The sequence below is a fragment of the Toxotes jaculatrix genome, chromosome 21, assembly GCF_017976425.1.
Source record: "Toxotes jaculatrix isolate fToxJac2 chromosome 21, fToxJac2.pri, whole genome shotgun sequence".
NCBI classification, from domain to species: domain Eukaryota; kingdom Metazoa; phylum Chordata; class Actinopteri; family Toxotidae; genus Toxotes; species Toxotes jaculatrix.
The window spans coordinates 13,069,878-13,086,346 of NC_054414.1; the positions used below are offsets into that span (position 1 = coordinate 13,069,878).

Here is a 16,469-nt window from a genome sequence, read left to right on the forward strand (position 1 = left end):
TAATAAATGAAAGGACGTCAGAGCAGAAGCAGACATTGCCCCTGGAAACTGTGGATGACCACTGAGGTCAAGCTTCAGCACATTCTTTGGAAAGAGCCATTAAAAAAACAAAAACAAAAAACAAAAACAAACACAGAATATGATTTAGTGCATTCATTGGTACCATTTTGCCTTAAATGGATCTTCTCAAAATATAATAATATCAGTATCGTACAGAGAGGTTTCATCTGCATACTCTCTACAGTGAGCTTCACTGCCTCACAGCCCCACCTCTTTCCCAGAAAATGATCTTTATCAGATGGAAGTCATACAAGGTTTTGACCAAGTATTACGGAATTCAAAACAGGAAAAGCAATGAGGGGGAAGGACAATGTTCTCTCTCTGTGACATAACATACCAACTATGGTAATCATCTGTTTCCCATGAAGTCCTTCAAAGAAATGCAAGGTCTGTGTTTAGTACTTCACTTCCTGTTCCCACAAACTGTTTCAAACAGATGAAGACTCCATCACTCCATGAAATTGAAGTGTGAACGGACCAAATATTAATGAAGCATGCTTTTAAACATAGTAACTATAGTTTGAAAGTGATTGTGCAGTTTTCAGTCAACTGGGGCCCTCCTGTGGTTGAGCACCGCACACTGCAGAAATGATTAACAAAAAAAAAAAAAATCTGTCAGCCAGAATTGATAGCCATACAGAAGATCTAATCAAGTCCACTGAAGTCCTCCAATAAACTTACTGGAATAAATAAACTTACTGGAAATAAGAAAATAGTTTGCATTGCAAAGACTGTGAGAACTGATGCTGGCTCAGCTGTAGTAATCTTGAATATTCTTCTTTATCTCTTCAGCCTGAATTTCTTTGCAGGCAAATAAGAACAGCCAGATACGGCACCGCACACAGAGAGTCAGTGATGAGCAAAAGAAAGACAAAACCATGCACTCGTGTGTACACGTAAATGACTTGACCTGTCACAGATAAACTCTTCTCCTGACAGACAGACAGTCCTCTCTGTGTCCTTCTACTATTTGCAGCTTTTTTTTGGGGGGGAGGGGCTGTTTTGTCATCATCTTTCCCTCATATATGTTCAAAGAGCCTGCTGTGATTCAGTGGTTAATGAGGACAGAGCAAAGAACAGAAGATGATGTCTGAAATTAGAAAGCAGCATGGTCCTGCACAGCCTGATGCACTCTGGCTTGAGCTCTGAAAAAGCAGAAAAAGGGGAGAAGAAAAACACTGAGGAGATGGAGGCAGAAAAAGACATAAATTGAAAGAGATGTGAGGAACAGAGGACACTCTGGCAGCGTGTCACAGGCATCCTCACAGCCGCTCACTCTGAGGTTACTGTGATGGAGATTACTGTGCTGCAGCCAGAGGCCTCGGTCCTTTTCCAGCCTGTGGAGTCGGATCAGACTTCCTGCAGCTGCTTCCGATTCATGTGTTGGTGGAGAAGCTCTGGGGAAAAGCTTGGTCCTCAAAAGGATGGAAGGAGCCCTGAAGCAGAATTCAGACAACCACAAGTAAACACTGCACATTTTGAGATAGGACAGAAAAAACTGCAGAAATTGCTAATGAGTGTGATTTACTATCATATCATCTATTTGAATAGTTTTATCATACAGTTCAGCCTATAAGAATACAGTAATGGGACTTACTGTAAATGGGACTAGACTCACTCAGTCAATGTATTCACTTCAAAAAGAACAAAGCCTTTTCTCTTCAGCATCCTTTCTTACCTGATTGCTTAAAGGAGAGGAAAAGTGCAGAGCAACAAACAGGAAAGCTTTAAAGAATTGCGTGACAACACGTTCATGTATTTTTCTAAGTCATTAAACACATGCACCTCTCCCGTGATGTTAAACTTTGGCTATAGGAATAATGCAAACTGCTGCTGGTGTTGATTAAATTCCCATTACATGCCCACAGTTTAAAGAGGTTAGCACTCCGTGTTTAGATGATCATATTATATATTATATACATTATATATATATTATATATCATTTTATGGTCCTTTTTGCTCTTCAGTGATGCTACAATTCAAATAGTCTAACGGAGACTTCATGTTTTTGTGATACTTATCAGTTGAAGTGTTATCAGACTGCCTCTTCATTTCCATAAGGTCACGTGACACACTCACTAATCAGTAACTTTTGGATGCTCTTCCTGCTCCTGCTCACACTCAGACTGAAGACAGTTTGCAGCTGTCTCTCTGGTCTAGCTTTTGTTTTAGCAGAGTATAAGCTTCCCTGGAAACAATCGGATTGACTGCATCAATTTCTCACAATGTGCAAGTTTTGCAGTATTAAATGCTGGTTCATCTTCTTCAATATGCTCTTCTTGGTAAGTAATGCGAGTAATTTCATTTATGAATGAAAGTGTTGTTGAATCACATTTATCACACTATGCTGAAAACTGTCCCACCAAGATCGTACAGTAAATTATTAAACATAATCTGTCACTCTCATGATAATGCATGATTGTCTACAAACTGCTCTGAAGTACAGGACGTCTGATGTGATTGTAACCCTCCATTTGTCAAACTCTGTTACTCTAAGTGAAGAAATAAAAGAGGAGGCAGGGGAGTGAAAGTAATTTAGAGCATAATTTGAAACAGAATTCATTTTTCTTTCCAGCCATATCAAACATTTTCATATTAGATGGTCTCAGGGGTGGTTGTGCTGAGTAAAGGCAGCAGAGATGAATATGGAAGACAACCAGTACGACTCGCGGCCAAATGAACCAGCAAAGGGTCCTGGGTGGGCCTTTGCATGTGCAGAAATAAAATGAAAAGTCCCAATTACTAACTAGTGTTGGTCAAAAAGGTAACTACCAGCACAGAATGACAACCTGGACTTCTTTTCAATTGATATTTTGTTGACACACAGATTAAAGCCAATAATTGTCTCTCTCCACTTGCTTTGGGCACAGATACATTTTAATAAATGTATGTGAGAGATGCAACTTACTCCTTAATAGGATGATTCAGTCCTGTACTTCAGCAGATTGCCAGTAGACTGTGAACAGTTCATGTTCTGATGTAAAGCACCAAATGAATGTCCAGATATTAAATTTGTTTTTCAGGCATCCGGGGTTGCCCTCATCATCATCGGAGCACTACAATACTCGACTTACTCACAGATGGGCACTTTTGCAGGGAGTGGCCTGTCTAAAATTGCTATAGTCCTCATTGCAGTGGGTGTCACCATAGCCCTCATCTCTATCTTGGGGCACATTGGGGCATTCATTAATAATTCTTCTATGGTGGCTTGTGTAAGTAACATGGTCCTCTTTAATGGGTTTAAGATAGTCTCCTCACAGATTTTATGAAGAACATGTCTGAAGGAGGATGCTGAGTGTCAGTATTTTGATTCTGGATTTTTGTGGTTGATTGAACAACTGGAACGAAATTAAACAGAAACTGTTTTGTAACACTTATCAGAGATGTTTCAACAGGTGTTTAATCGACTGTTCTTTCTGTTGGTCAGTTCTTTCTGGTCGGTTCTGACTTTAATAGGACACACTGGAAGATTGTTTTAATATTTATTTAAGGGAGATGGGACGTGGCTAACCTTTTACACTGCTCACTCTGTTTTTTCCATGAACTAGTTCATCTGCATCCTGATAGTGATCATCCTTTTGGAGATACTCACAGGCGCTGCCTTTTATATTCTCCGCAGCAGGGTGAGACACTTAAATCCTGCCCACAGGGAATTATTGTAGACTCAGATATGAATTAACATTAGCAGTGTTTCTCGTGGAATAAAAGAGGAGAACAAAGTTCTTCTACTGCTGATCATGGTAATGTGTTAACCATATTTTCTCTGTAGACTGCCCTCCTGCAGATGAATAGTGGCATCAATACGAAAGCACGAGAGGTGATCTCTGACTACAGCCCAGAGAACAGACACGCTATCAACAGAATTCAGGAAAAGGTGACTTTTTCCAGAACTTTTCTGGAAAAACTTTTTTTGGTATTTGCATGAGGTGCTTGATAGACTGCAGAGAATGTGTAGTACATGATCATATACAGGGCTGGATTAAACCGATAGTGGGCCCCTAATAAGCACCTATTTCATCCACTTTCTGTGCATTGTGTATGTCATTATTAGTCACAACAAATTATGCTGTGTTATCCAAAAACAAAAAAAATACATGCTATATTTTAATCCCTCCACAAGGTGAGGTTTTGTTAATCATTCAGGTATTGTCTTAGGGTTGTTATCATTTCAGTGTATATTGCCACAAGGTGAACCTGAAGCCCTAAGTCCCCCCTAAAGGTCTGGGACTCCAGGGCAGTTGCCTGATGTGCCTGGCTGGTAATCATACAACACATACACTGTAGAAAGACAAGTAACTGAATAAATTTGCTGAGACAAAATGGTGGAGGAATTCTTCTTATAATAAAGAAATGCTAAGTGTATGTGTGGATTTACTTTATATTTCTGGGAAATTTTGGGCCCCTCAACAGCACCCCTGAAGAACTTCTCATGTTTTCCATTACAACATGAATAGATAGGTCCACACATACATCAGTACTTTGGTGAGATCCTCGTGTATTGTAAACCATGTTACAGTTCAGCTGCTGTGGTGCAGACAGCTACATTGACTGGTCCAGGAGTGTGGGCTGGGAAAACCACGATGCCGTACCGGATTCCTGCTGCGTGGTGAAGAGTGAGGGTTGTGGACAGGACAAGACAAAAGTCCACACAAAGGTCTGCTGGGAAATCTAATTTCACGTTTGCAGCTATTTCATCTCTCTGAACAAATGATACAGTGTTTTATGACTGTGTGCTCCTCCTCAGGGTTGTATCTGGGCTATCAAGCTCTTTCTGTTGAAAAACTTGGTGTGGGTTGGTGCTGTCTGCATTGCTCTTGGGATCACAGAGGTAAACTGTCGGTAGTTGAATTTATACAGCTTTCAATTTTATATGACATATTTGTCTTGCATCTGAGAACATCTGACAAAACAGAGACACCATAAATGCATCTTGAGAAAAGCAAAAATCATGTGTTTCCTCACATGATTTAGAAACTCACTTAATTAAATGATTTATATGCAATTTCCAACAATCTGCACAAGACGATTTTCACATAAGGAATGCTAATGCAGACATTTGAAAAGACAGTAAGAAGCGAATGACATGAATGACAATAAAGCCTGTCTCGTCTTCTTTGCCTTGGGTACTGAAACCTGGAATTAATTAGAATTTACTGTGAGGGAGAAAAGAACCTTTTGGACCTTTTGCTGCCAGTAACGCACAACCTTTTTCCTTTTACAGGTTTTTGGAGTGTTAGTCGGGGTGTGCTTGTGTCTGGACATAAAACGAAAAAACTATCAAAATCTCAGCTAATGTGCCACCATGTCCAAGCACGGTCGTCCTCCTAAATCAGTGACAGTTTTTTTTTCTTGCTTACCATGAATGTGTTTAATAAATGTCTGATACATTCTGGTTATACTGTTGTGTGGTTCAATCTGCATGTTTAATGGCTGATTTTGCATATGACCTGAAAAGAAAAGAAAATATTCAACTGTAATTCACAAACTCATTCTTGTCACATGGTGCCCTCACCTGAGTGCTCTGCATTCTGTAAATGCTTGTTTTGGTAAACAAAAAATATTTCTGAGATATATAAATATCAAATATGTTCTTGGGTTCTCATCTTGGCTCTTACATTTAACACATCTGATCTAACTCAGAGCAGCAAACTCAAAATAATAAATGGCATCAATAAACTGTGGCACACAATCTGTTCACTCACCAACCTATACCTTCTCAGACCTTGGGCCTGAGGAGGTAAAATCATCCAGTATTTCACAAGATAATACACCAGACTGAAGAAAATGGGCTTCGTCTTAGAATAGTAAATTTCCCCGTAAGGAACTACATTTCCCAGATACCCTCTACAGGAAGTGTGCCCGATCTCAGAATTGGTCCGACTTCGGCAAATCAGTATCATAAGCACGAAAAGTAGCATGTGTGCGCCAGGAACCCGTAAAAGTGACTGAAAGCAAAGCTTTATCAGCAAGACTGAGACTAGAATTACAGGTAAAGACTCGGTTTTATAGCGATATTATTTCGGAACGCCACCAACTATCTAACTTAGCACACGTGCTAACAGGCTGTGTTTAGCGTTAGCATTTAGCCAGTTAAACCACAGTATAAGCTCACAGGGACTAACTCCAGCTGCCTGGATTTAGTTCAGCTGTATTAAATAAAAGTAGAAATTGTACTGTTTAACTTGTTTTCACAATGTCAATGAAAAGAATAACAATGAAAGTATGTTGTGAAGTAAGTGGATGTTTAATTTACTAAGTAGCAAAGACACTAATTATAAGTTGAAGTATTCAAGATATTCTCTGTAAATGTTTTCTCTTATTTACCAAGCAGCATGTCAGAGGCATTTATTCAGCGGATAAAGGAGCTGGAGGCAGAGCTGGAGAAGCTCAAGTCCCAGCTGAGGGAGAAGAGTAGAGCTGGAGAGGACATGGGGGTGACGTCCAGTCCATCTACTAATGAAAACACAGACTGCAAGCCTGATGGTAACACCAGCAGCAGCAAGAAGGGTAAGAAAGCAAACAAAGAGCGTCCTTTTGACTTCTCTGCCCACCCTCGGCGCCATGTGGCTCTCAGGTTGGCGTACCTGGGGTGGGCCTACCAGGGCTTTGCAGTGCAGGAGAACACAGACAACACTGTAGAGGCCAGACTCTTTGAGGCTTTGCTGAAGACTCGGCTGATCCAGGACCGACAGAGCTCCAACTATCACCGGTGTGGTCGCACCGATAAAGGAGTCAGTGCCTTTTCACAAGTAAGTTCACTGGGATGAAGATTTTACTGAATGAGATGATACAGCGCAAGTAATGTCTAGCGTGAATGTGTGGTGTTGTCATACAGTACAGTAGTAAGTGAATTTGTCTCTTTTCCACAGGTCATTACCATTGACTTGCGGTCCACACAGTTTTGTGGAGGACTGGGCGTCGTGCTCCCTGAAAATGTTGATTTAAGTACAAAGAATAAAGCTCCTGTCTCTGAGGTTCCATATGTGAAGATGCTGAACAGAGTCCTGCCCCAGGACATTAGGATCCTGGACTGGGCACCAGTGGCAGAGGGTTTCAGTGCGCGCTTCGACTGCCAGTCCCGCACTTACCGATACTACTTCCCCCGAGGGTCTTTGGATGTAGTATTGATGTCGGATGCTGCAAAAAGGTGGGTGAGTGCACAAAATCATAAACACTGATGTCGCCACATGAAGCCACAGTGCTGACTTGAGGCCCTCTTGGCACCCAACAGATATGAGGGCACTCATGACTTTCGCAACCTGTGCAAAATGGATGTGGGCAACGGAGTCCTGCAGTTTGAGAGGACCATCTTGTCTGCATCAGTCAGGCCTGTGGAGCCTCGGCACAACTCCAGCTCGGATCAGTATGACCTTTTCATGTTTGAGGTCAAAGGATTAGCCTTCCTCTACCACCAGGTATCAAGAGACTCACTTCTTTTTTTTCCATGGTTTTTACAGGCCAGTAATAAATAGTGTTCATTTCAAGGCCATTTAATCCATATATATTAGGCCTGTTTTGGTAATATTAAGATTGTTTTTACTGTAAAGTTTCAATAACAGCAGTACTGTCCACATGTTTGCAATTCAGGCATATTATCTTCTAGAGCTTGTTTCTTTCAGGTTTTGAATACTTTGATTAATGACCTTTGCAGCCTTTGTTGTGTTATGCCACAGGTACGATGCATGATGGCAGTGCTTCTCCTCATAGGGCAGAAACTAGAAGCCCCGGAGATAATTAATCAGCTCCTGGATGTTCAGAGTAACCCGAGGAAGCCCCAGTACAGGTGAATTAAGTTCTGTTGAAGAGGTTGTGCATTGCACTGCCTTTTTTGGACACTAGGACACCTACACAAATATAAGAAAAATATGCTGTGCAAACTACTATAGCAACAACAATATAGGTAAGCTACATTGGTATGAATGTTTTCCTTCTCGTCGCCAGCATGGCAGTAGACTACCCTCTGGTGCTGTATGACTGCCACTTTGAAGGTTTGACCTGGAAACAGGAGAGTGAAGAGGTGAATCATGTCCTGTCTGCACTGCAGCAACACTGGACACAGAGTGCAGTCAAGACCCACGTCCTCCATGGGATGATCAAGGGTTTAGAGGCCATAGGTGAGAGGTTAATTTATATTAATCAAGACACAACAGCTAGACTTTATGGCAGACAAAATTATCGATCTGCTAATGGAGAAAATAATTGTCTGATTGATGGAGAATGAAAATAATCTTTAGCTGCAATCCTGTTTCTATCCATACTAATAACTTTCCATGCTTGTGCATTCTAATAATGTTTTTCTTGAGCCCTGAACCATCGTGTAACTCAGTAAGTTAAATAACTTCACTGTACATGAGTGTACTGTACATAATTTGTTTCACTGCTCTCCGTCCACAGGTGGAGTGTCCTCTAACCATTGCTGGTTAGTAGAAGGCAGCAGGCAGAGAAACTACCGACCGTTGCTGGAGCGTCCGTGCTGCGAGAGCCTGGAGTCCAGGATAGATCATTTTGTTAAAAGAGGCAGATTGGAGCGTGAGGAAGGGGAGAACGGAGGTGAAATGGTCCACAGAGGAAAAAGGTCCAAACATTCCCACAATTTCCCCACTCTGCCTGTTTCTTCAGAGACGCCATCGTCAAAGCAAAGTTCAGATCAGAAAACTGAAGGTTAATATTTTTCTGCCAGAAAATGGACTTGCTAAAGTTTATTTTGTAGTAATTTTGATGGATGCGAAAACATTGCATTTACATTTCACTTCAAGACACAACATTGGATTTACCTTTTTTAATTCATAGACAGTATTTTAATTTTCTTTTATGCAAATATTTCTTTTACTTTAAAATAAACACGTTTTGGTGAAAGTCGCTGTTGGGTTTGGTTTACAGCACAATTGTAGTAACTCAAGTGGAATGGGAACTTTAATTTACTTTGCGGAACCACCGTAAAAATACTAAGAGATGTGGGAAAGTGTTTGAGGTGGCGCTTGTCAAGCTAGGTCGTTAGCAGTCAGTTGAGTACAATTCGGAGTTACAGACAACAATTTCCAATAATACGACTGTGCCTAAGGTTTTTATTTGAGTGTATGTTTGATAAAAACGCAGTGGAAATGGCCGCGGCTTCGTTGGTTTGCATATCTGTGGTCGTTTTGACCTGATCAACACTCGTGCTAACGTTAGCTTGTTAGCAACCCTGGTTGTTTACTGCACCAGCCCCACCACTGTGGCTCCGTACGGATCTCCACTGTACGTTCAGGTGATTTAAGGAGGCTCTCACGTTTACAAGGTAAAGCCAAAAAAAAAAACGTGTGTATTTTGATAGCAAGAACAAAATAACTCGTCTCTGTAAATAACCAGCCATTCTTTACGGGTTGATTCAGACGTTTCCGGGTTGTCAACACACCTCGTCAGGGTTTACCTTGGCGTTTATTAAGGAATAACTTAAAACTGACTTTCAGACCAGTCAGACCAGTCTGATTCCCACTTTGGCTGGTTATCCGAGCAGTTCATATATAAGCTGAGTGTAGCTCATCGCTTCCACAGCAGGGGGCGTGCTGTTAAACTTCATGACAGTCACGGGAAAAACATACATTTTATTTATCAATACAACTAATTAGAGCTGCATGAAGTTTGACACCGGGGGCCTTTCCTGTGACAGCAGATGTGTAATTGGAACATTTATTATGGTATTCATGGTATTTATTATGGTAACGGAAAGTAACCAAGTACAGTTACACTAGTACTGTACTGAACAACTTTGAGGTACTTGTAGTTTACCTGAGTATTTCCATGTTCTGTGGTTTTATTACTGCTGTTCAGAGGTGAATATTGTACTCGTTGCTCCGTTATATTTATCTTAAAACTTTACTAGTGACCTACAGATTCAGATTATTAATACAAAATATAGTCAACCAACAAATTCTGATGTATTGTTATAGGTTAACATAAGCCCTGTCTAACAACCATGGTCCAGTAAAATGAAGTCTTGTACCTGTAACAGTGTTTTTCTGTGTATTACTACTATTACTCAAGTTAAATATCTGAGTAGTACTTCCACTTTTATGTATCTATATTTTTGGCATTTGTTAGTTTGAGGTTGTAATAATTCTCCTCTACCCAATTTATTTGCCAGATATTGTGTATTTTAACTTGAGTGAGATGTGGCTTTGACACAAGTTTTTATATATATATATATATATATATATATATATATATATATATATATATATATATATATATATATATTTGTTGTTTGCTTTGTCTTTGTTTTAAACAGTGGCGGTATTAAACAGTATTGTTACTATACCGACATTACTTTGATGCATCTTTCGTTATCTTTGCTGTAAGATGTTCCTGGTGGGGCTGACGGGAGGTATTTCTTCAGGGAAAAGCACAGTGTCTTCAATGCTGCGGGAGCTTGGGTGCCCCGTTATTGATGCTGATGTTGTGGCCAGGAAAGGTGAGTTCATGTCAGTCCCCTGCAAACTGTTTTGATTTACTCAGTGAGTATAAATTCAGTTTAAATACCAGTCAAAAGTGTCATCCAACTGAGCTCTCCTCCAGGACACAGCCTCTTAGATAAACAACGAAATGCACATTGTTATTCACCTAAATGCCCAAACTGTGCTTTGAGTAATAACAACATTTATTATTATTATAGTTAGATACTGAAACAGACATGATGAGGTTAGGCCTGTAGGAGGTTCATTAAGACAAACTCTTGGAGAGCGTGCATGAATCATGAAGGCTGTCTCTTCTGACTGCAGGGATGATGTTTTCGTTATGTGATGAAGATTAAAAGGTCACAGAACTAGGTGAAGAGTGCACAGCTGCATGTAGGAGAAAATATAAGGCATCGGGGTAATGATTTAATTATGCTCGGGGGTTGATGAGTCTGTTAAAAAGTCGTTTTAAATATTTTTCTTTCCCTCTTTGTCCCTCCTGTGTGTGCCAGTCTTATACAAACTGATTTTGTTTGCCTATCACTCTGTGTCATCATATCAGGTTATTGAATGATGAACAGTGATGTAATGGTATCAATATTACTTCCTTTTCTTGAAAACAGTTGTGGAGCCGCACACTCCGGCCTACTCTCGCATCGTCTACCACTTCGGGCCAGAGATCCTACTCGAGAACGGGCAGATCGACAGGCAGAAGCTGGGTCAGCTCATCTTCGGCAGTGAGGAAAAGAGGAAGCTGCTCAACTCCATCACGCACCCAGAGATCCATAAAGCAATGCTCAAAGAGATCCTGTTTTACTTTCTCAGAGGTGCGGGGGGGAGATCAGGTTTGGCTCAGTCGTAGGCTGACAGAGAAAAGGAGGGACATTTAGTGAAAGTGAGCCAGGTCTGTTTTGCAGGGAAGGGATGGGCATTAGGTTTGAGGCTGTTTCTAACAAAGCTTTATGAATTGCTCTCTCTGCACCAACATTTTATCAGGTAAAAGGTGAAAGTAAGAGATAAAAATACGAAGTTGTTGCTGCACTTTTTCCTGTTAACACTCCAAACCAAACCTTAAAAAAATTAAATACAGTTCTCACTCGCTACATTAATTCTTTAACAACTTCACAAGATGCCGTAAAACTAACTTCTCGTACACTTTCTTGTATGTTCTTAAAAAGTAATTAACCTGATTGTGTTACTGGAATTTTCACAGTATTGGAGTGTAAATGTGTTGACGCTAATTAATTCTGTTTCACAATGCTCCCCCTCTTCTTCCGTCTCCCTAGGGTATCGCTATGTGGTGCTGGATGTGCCTCTTCTCTTTGAAACCAGACGTCTCACTCAGTTTCTAAACCACACTGTCGTGGTTTACTGGTAGGGCCAGCGCCCGTTTTTCTCCATTTCCCCCATCGCTTTGGAGATTTACTTTTAGACTCTTTGTTTTCAGGTTTCATATTTTAAATCATTAAATATTTGGTGGTTTGTTTTTGACAGACACTGGCCATTAAGCCCAGTTTGGTGGGTTATTGGTTACCTCTCTCCACTTCTCTCTCTGCCTTATTAGCATGACTCACTGCCTCTGGATTTTTTAACAAGGCACCCTGGCTGTACCATAAATAACCTCCATTGTCTGTTCCTTTTCAGTGACCCTGCCACTCAGCTATCGCGCCTGATGCAGAGGGACGGCCTGACCCAGGAGCAGGCCGAGCAGCGCGTGGCTGCACAGATGCCGCTCAATGAAAAGCGGGGCTTGGCCAATCATGTTATTGAGAACTCAGGCAGCCGGGAGGAGACCCACCGGCAGGTCCTGCGGCTGCACACAAAGCTGGAGGACTCCATGGACTTCCTTTTAGTGAGGGTCATGGCGATTGCTGCCACTGCTGGTCTGAGCGGGATACTGCTCTATGCAGCCAAGATACTTTTGTCCTAACAGAGGACAGAGGAGGGGTGAAGGGGTTTGGTCCAAGATGTGGTCAAAGATGAGGATGTGAATAGAAGCAGGTCGGAGGTATCGATGCAATTTACTGTGAGATTAGTTTCACAGCACCCACTACTACAGCTCACTGGTGTGACGTGCTCTGTCGGCAGTTAACACGGTCTTATATTATTGGCATAACTTCCAATGACAAATGTTGTGTGAATGATGTCAAGGGTTTCTATGTGCAATTTCTATGGGTTTTACTGTGAGACACTAAAATATGAAGGTGACACTTTAGAAGGCTCGGTTTCCGTACGAGCTCCCCCACCTTTGCTCAGTTATAACTAACATCAGTAAAACCATCAAAAGAAATAGACTGTAGAAACTATGAGATTTTATTTGGTTGCACCTTTTACAGTTAATGAAGTTATTCAAATTAGACATTTTGGGTGGTTGGATAGATTTAAAATTTAAAAAATGAAATAAAACAGAGAGCAAATGAACAAGTAAAAGGCTATAGTTACTGTGGTTTGTGTAGTTTTCATTTATTCTGCACCAACTCTCACATGGTTTTGTGGTAGAAAATGACAGAGCTGTTCTCGGTCATGAATATGTTTTAAATCGGATGGAATACCCTCAGAGGAAAAAAACTGAAGTGCTGAATAGGAATGATCTGATGCTTACAGAACATGTTGTGATTGTATGTTAATGACCTGTATAATGAAGTTAAATGACAGAATGTATTTGACAATCCATTTGTAATGGGAACAGTTTGAATTGACACAAATTAACAGACTATATTTATCACTGTATTTTCTTACACTTGAAGCTGTCCTCTGTAAATACTAAGGCTGTGATTTTTTTTTCAGTTCACACTCACTTGTGACTAAAATACACCATTTGTAACGTTAGGTGCTTAATTTAAATATAAATGATCCAACACCACTGTTTTAAAGGAACAATTATCAGATGGTGTCAGTGTATCCGTGTGTTTTGTTTATTGTTACCACACTTGTTACCACACTTCGGATGTTTGAGCGTCACTGTGCAGAATGAAGACTATGCATGAGTTTGACTGTTTTCACTTTCGTCTGGTGAAGAGGGAAAGCTTCTCTGTGCTAAACTTTAAATCTGAGTTTATGACATAAAAACTACGTAACTTTGTGACCCCACAACTACTTTGGAAGAAAATGATGGTCCAGCTTATAATACACACACGTGTGATTATGATACATAAAAGAATGAACTTTTCAGTGAAGTGGGAGAGATCTCGTGTCCAGAAGTTAAATTTAAATGCAAATATATTTGTATATTCATTGATTCTGGATTTTTCAAGAGAGGGAAAAGGAATAGATGTATGTTTAAAAATTGATTTAAGAATTTTTAAAAAAATGTGCAGAGGGGTGATGGGATCTTTAAACAACTTTGTTAACGCTTTAGATTTTAGTCAAAAGTTAATGAAGAAATTAAAGGCAGGTTAAAGGGGAATTCAACAAATCTAGAACTGGGCCTTTGTTAAGTTTTATGATTCAAGACTGGTCTAAATCAAAGTGGCTGAGGCTGAGACATCGGAAGACACAAAGCACATACAATTATATTCACATGTTGAATAGGAGTCTGGACAGCAAACTGATCTTTATGAGTAAAATCAGACGAGTCCCCCTACTGGCGCTGCAAACAATTATTATTTCCATTACCATTTAATGTGCCAATCGTTTTATGGATTAATTGACAGAATGTTTTTAGGCAAATACCAATTAGTAATACCCACAACCCGAGGTAACATCCTCAGATGTCTTATTTTTACAAATAGTCTGAAACAGAAATATTTTCGATAATGTAGGAGAAAGAAAATCAAATTCTCACACGTGAAAAGTTTATCAAGATATCTGATTAATTTATCCAGGGAACAGCTAATTGATCAATTTACTAATCATTCCAGTTCTTGCTCCTAAGAAAATAAAATAGAAATCATATTGGCAGTTACTAAAATGCATAAACTTCCAACTCTTCAAAGGACATCAACGTTCTTTGTGTAATTGGGTCCTACAGGAAAATACGTTAGTGACAAGACTTCAGGAGACGATAATAATGAACTTGTATTAATGGTTCGCAGTGATGTCCTTGTTCTTGTTCACATTAGAGCTTAGGCATGAAAATTCAGGCCCACGGGCAGGCGTGGTGACATCATCCTGGCACTGAGGGCCCACTTGCTTGCGTGGCTCACTTGGCTCCATCTAAAGCCCCTACTGGTCTGCTCTTTGTTTTTATCAAGCCACTGCAGAATTAATGCAAAGTGACTCGGGCTGCGGTGGGTGGGGGGCAGTGAACCAAAGGCTGCATGGCCACACATTTGGATACATACAGTTTGTAATCCACAAAATCACAGCCTCAAACACCATGTAGTCTCTTAAGCACATCCGAATAACGCACACGGTACAATCGTCCACATAAGACACACATTCACATTGGACCAGAATCAGTCCACGATGCCCATCACTCAGATCCATGATGAAGAATGTGCTATGCTATTCTTAGGTTGTGCTTTTTTTTTTTTTTTTTTAACCTGGCTCCACCGTGATCCAGGGGGTTACATGCTTTTCTGGGCAGCCAGCTGTTCAGTAAAGATTTCCAAGTGTGCCTTTTCTCAGTCTCTTTCTCAGACACAGACAGAGGCCAGATGCAGAGCGTGGAAGGAGGACTATATCTGTACCAGCAAGTGTGAATGCTTCCGGCAGAAAAGGGTGGCGAAGTCTCAGACTGAATATAAATTGGGTTTAATTCTGACGGTGTCAAGCTAAAAGGTGAAAGTCTTAAGTTGCCTTGTTACACTTTGTAAAAGTGCATGGATGCAGGCAAAACCCACTGCTTTATTGTGTGTTGTGGATACTCTCCGGGAGCACAGCAAATAATTTTCTGATGGCAGGGGGTAAAGACTTCTATAATCTCACCATCATGTTCAGAGAGGTGGCCTAGGGCACCACAGTGTGTCGACATTTTGGATTCTCCTGTCTGAGTGGTTTTTCATCATTCCCCCCGCCTACTGCCGAAAGGGAAGGTAAAACAACTCGGGCAAAGGCAAACAAAATAAATAGCTTCACACCAAGCGCAGCCACAACTCTGGATAACTGACAGTCTAAACTAAATTTTCCGTGAGTGCTGCGTTAATCAGTGTTGTTTTGTGTTTGTTTACTTAAGGGGATAATTTTTTTTTTATCACCATAATGAAAATGCATGCAGTCCTAGAGGGGTAAGCTTTCAGTATCCATCAAGGGTTATTAAAAGCAGTTCAGCTGTTGCCATTTTATTGACTTATCAGCTAATACAATATACAAGTAATTGCTTTCTTTATAGACACATTGCAGCATTTATGTTTGTGAGTGTTTGTAACCGCCTAAAGTCTGCCTAAACTAAACTGGCGGTGGGGTTCTCTGCTTTTTTTTTTTTTTTGTGTATGTTAACCAATGACGAATGAAACCAAGTGGATCATGTTGGAGTTGGAGCTACTGTACGTGGCTACACATTATATATCCAGCTTCAGTTCTACACTGAAGTATAAACTGGCCTTAAAGTGGCGGTCAAAAGCAGTTTTGTTCATGAGGAACAGGTGGAGGGAGAAGCTTGGTGACTCGCAGATCTAGTTGGTGAACTGCTGTAGTTTTCTCTCTACTGTTTTTTAAAGTCCCACTGGTATTTGGTTGATAAACATTTATTGAAGAGGGAAAATAAAGATCTCTGAGCCAATTAGCTCGCTAATGGCACAATAAGATCACACATTTTAATCAAAAAAAGGTACTTGTGCCATCAGCTCCCGTCTTGTCACTGTCTGCAAACCATTTCTCTTTTGTGGAACAGTTTTTACTTTAACAGAAGTTAAATAAAAGTAGCGCAATACAGCAAGTAATCCACAAAAGCTTCCTCTATTCTGGAAGTTTTGACTCTCGGTTCCCTCAAAGATAGGATTCTTAGATATTGGTCAAGGAGTGGTGATTCTATTGATACACATTAGGTGAGAGATGTGTACCAAATTTTTATGGCCATCCAAGTGGGTGAATTTG

At 40.5% G+C, this 16,469-nt stretch overlaps 3 protein-coding genes across 6 annotated transcripts; all 3 read left to right on the forward strand.

Moving 5' to 3' along the window:
• Positions 1–2,201: 2,201 nt before the first annotated feature.
• On the forward strand, positions 2,202–5,412 carry LOC121175400 (CD63 antigen-like). Of its 2 annotated transcripts, XM_041029163.1 has the most exons (7): positions 2,202–2,342; positions 3,084–3,272; positions 3,609–3,683; positions 3,830–3,934; positions 4,577–4,714; positions 4,805–4,888; positions 5,282–5,412. In XM_041029163.1, exons 1-7 carry the CDS (start codon positions 2,286–2,288, stop codon positions 5,351–5,353), a joined length of 720 nt encoding a protein of 239 aa, XP_040885097.1. In that variant the 5' UTR covers positions 2,202–2,285; the 3' UTR covers positions 5,354–5,412. The 2 variants fall into 2 exon arrangements, with proteins under 2 accessions (XP_040885097.1, XP_040885098.1); XM_041029164.1 differs by lacking the exon at positions 3,084–3,272.
• A 534-nt stretch (positions 5,413–5,946) lies between these two features.
• pus3 (pseudouridylate synthase 3) lies at positions 5,947–8,894 on the forward strand. Its single transcript, XM_041029234.1, has 7 exons — positions 5,947–6,049; positions 6,389–6,809; positions 6,930–7,207; positions 7,292–7,475; positions 7,734–7,843; positions 8,002–8,174; positions 8,455–8,894. Exons 2-7 carry the CDS (start codon positions 6,393–6,395, stop codon positions 8,724–8,726), a joined length of 1,434 nt encoding a protein of 477 aa, XP_040885168.1. The 5' UTR covers positions 5,947–6,049; positions 6,389–6,392; the 3' UTR covers positions 8,727–8,894.
• On the forward strand, positions 8,590–13,384 carry dcakd (dephospho-CoA kinase domain containing). Of its 3 annotated transcripts, none has more exons than XM_041029237.1 (5): positions 8,590–8,721; positions 10,399–10,510; positions 11,117–11,320; positions 11,780–11,867; positions 12,138–13,384. In XM_041029237.1, the coding sequence occupies exons 2-5, from the start codon at positions 10,399–10,401 to the stop codon at positions 12,421–12,423; spliced, it is 690 nt and encodes a 229-aa protein (XP_040885171.1). In that variant the 5' UTR covers positions 8,590–8,721; the 3' UTR covers positions 12,424–13,384. The 3 variants fall into 3 exon arrangements, with proteins under 3 accessions (XP_040885171.1, XP_040885172.1, XP_040885170.1); XM_041029238.1 differs by lacking the exon at positions 8,590–8,721 and adding an exon at positions 9,021–9,337 and having other exon boundaries at positions 11,117–11,230; XM_041029236.1 differs by lacking the exon at positions 8,590–8,721 and adding an exon at positions 9,023–9,337.
• The last annotated feature ends 3,085 nt before the right edge of the window (positions 13,385–16,469 follow it).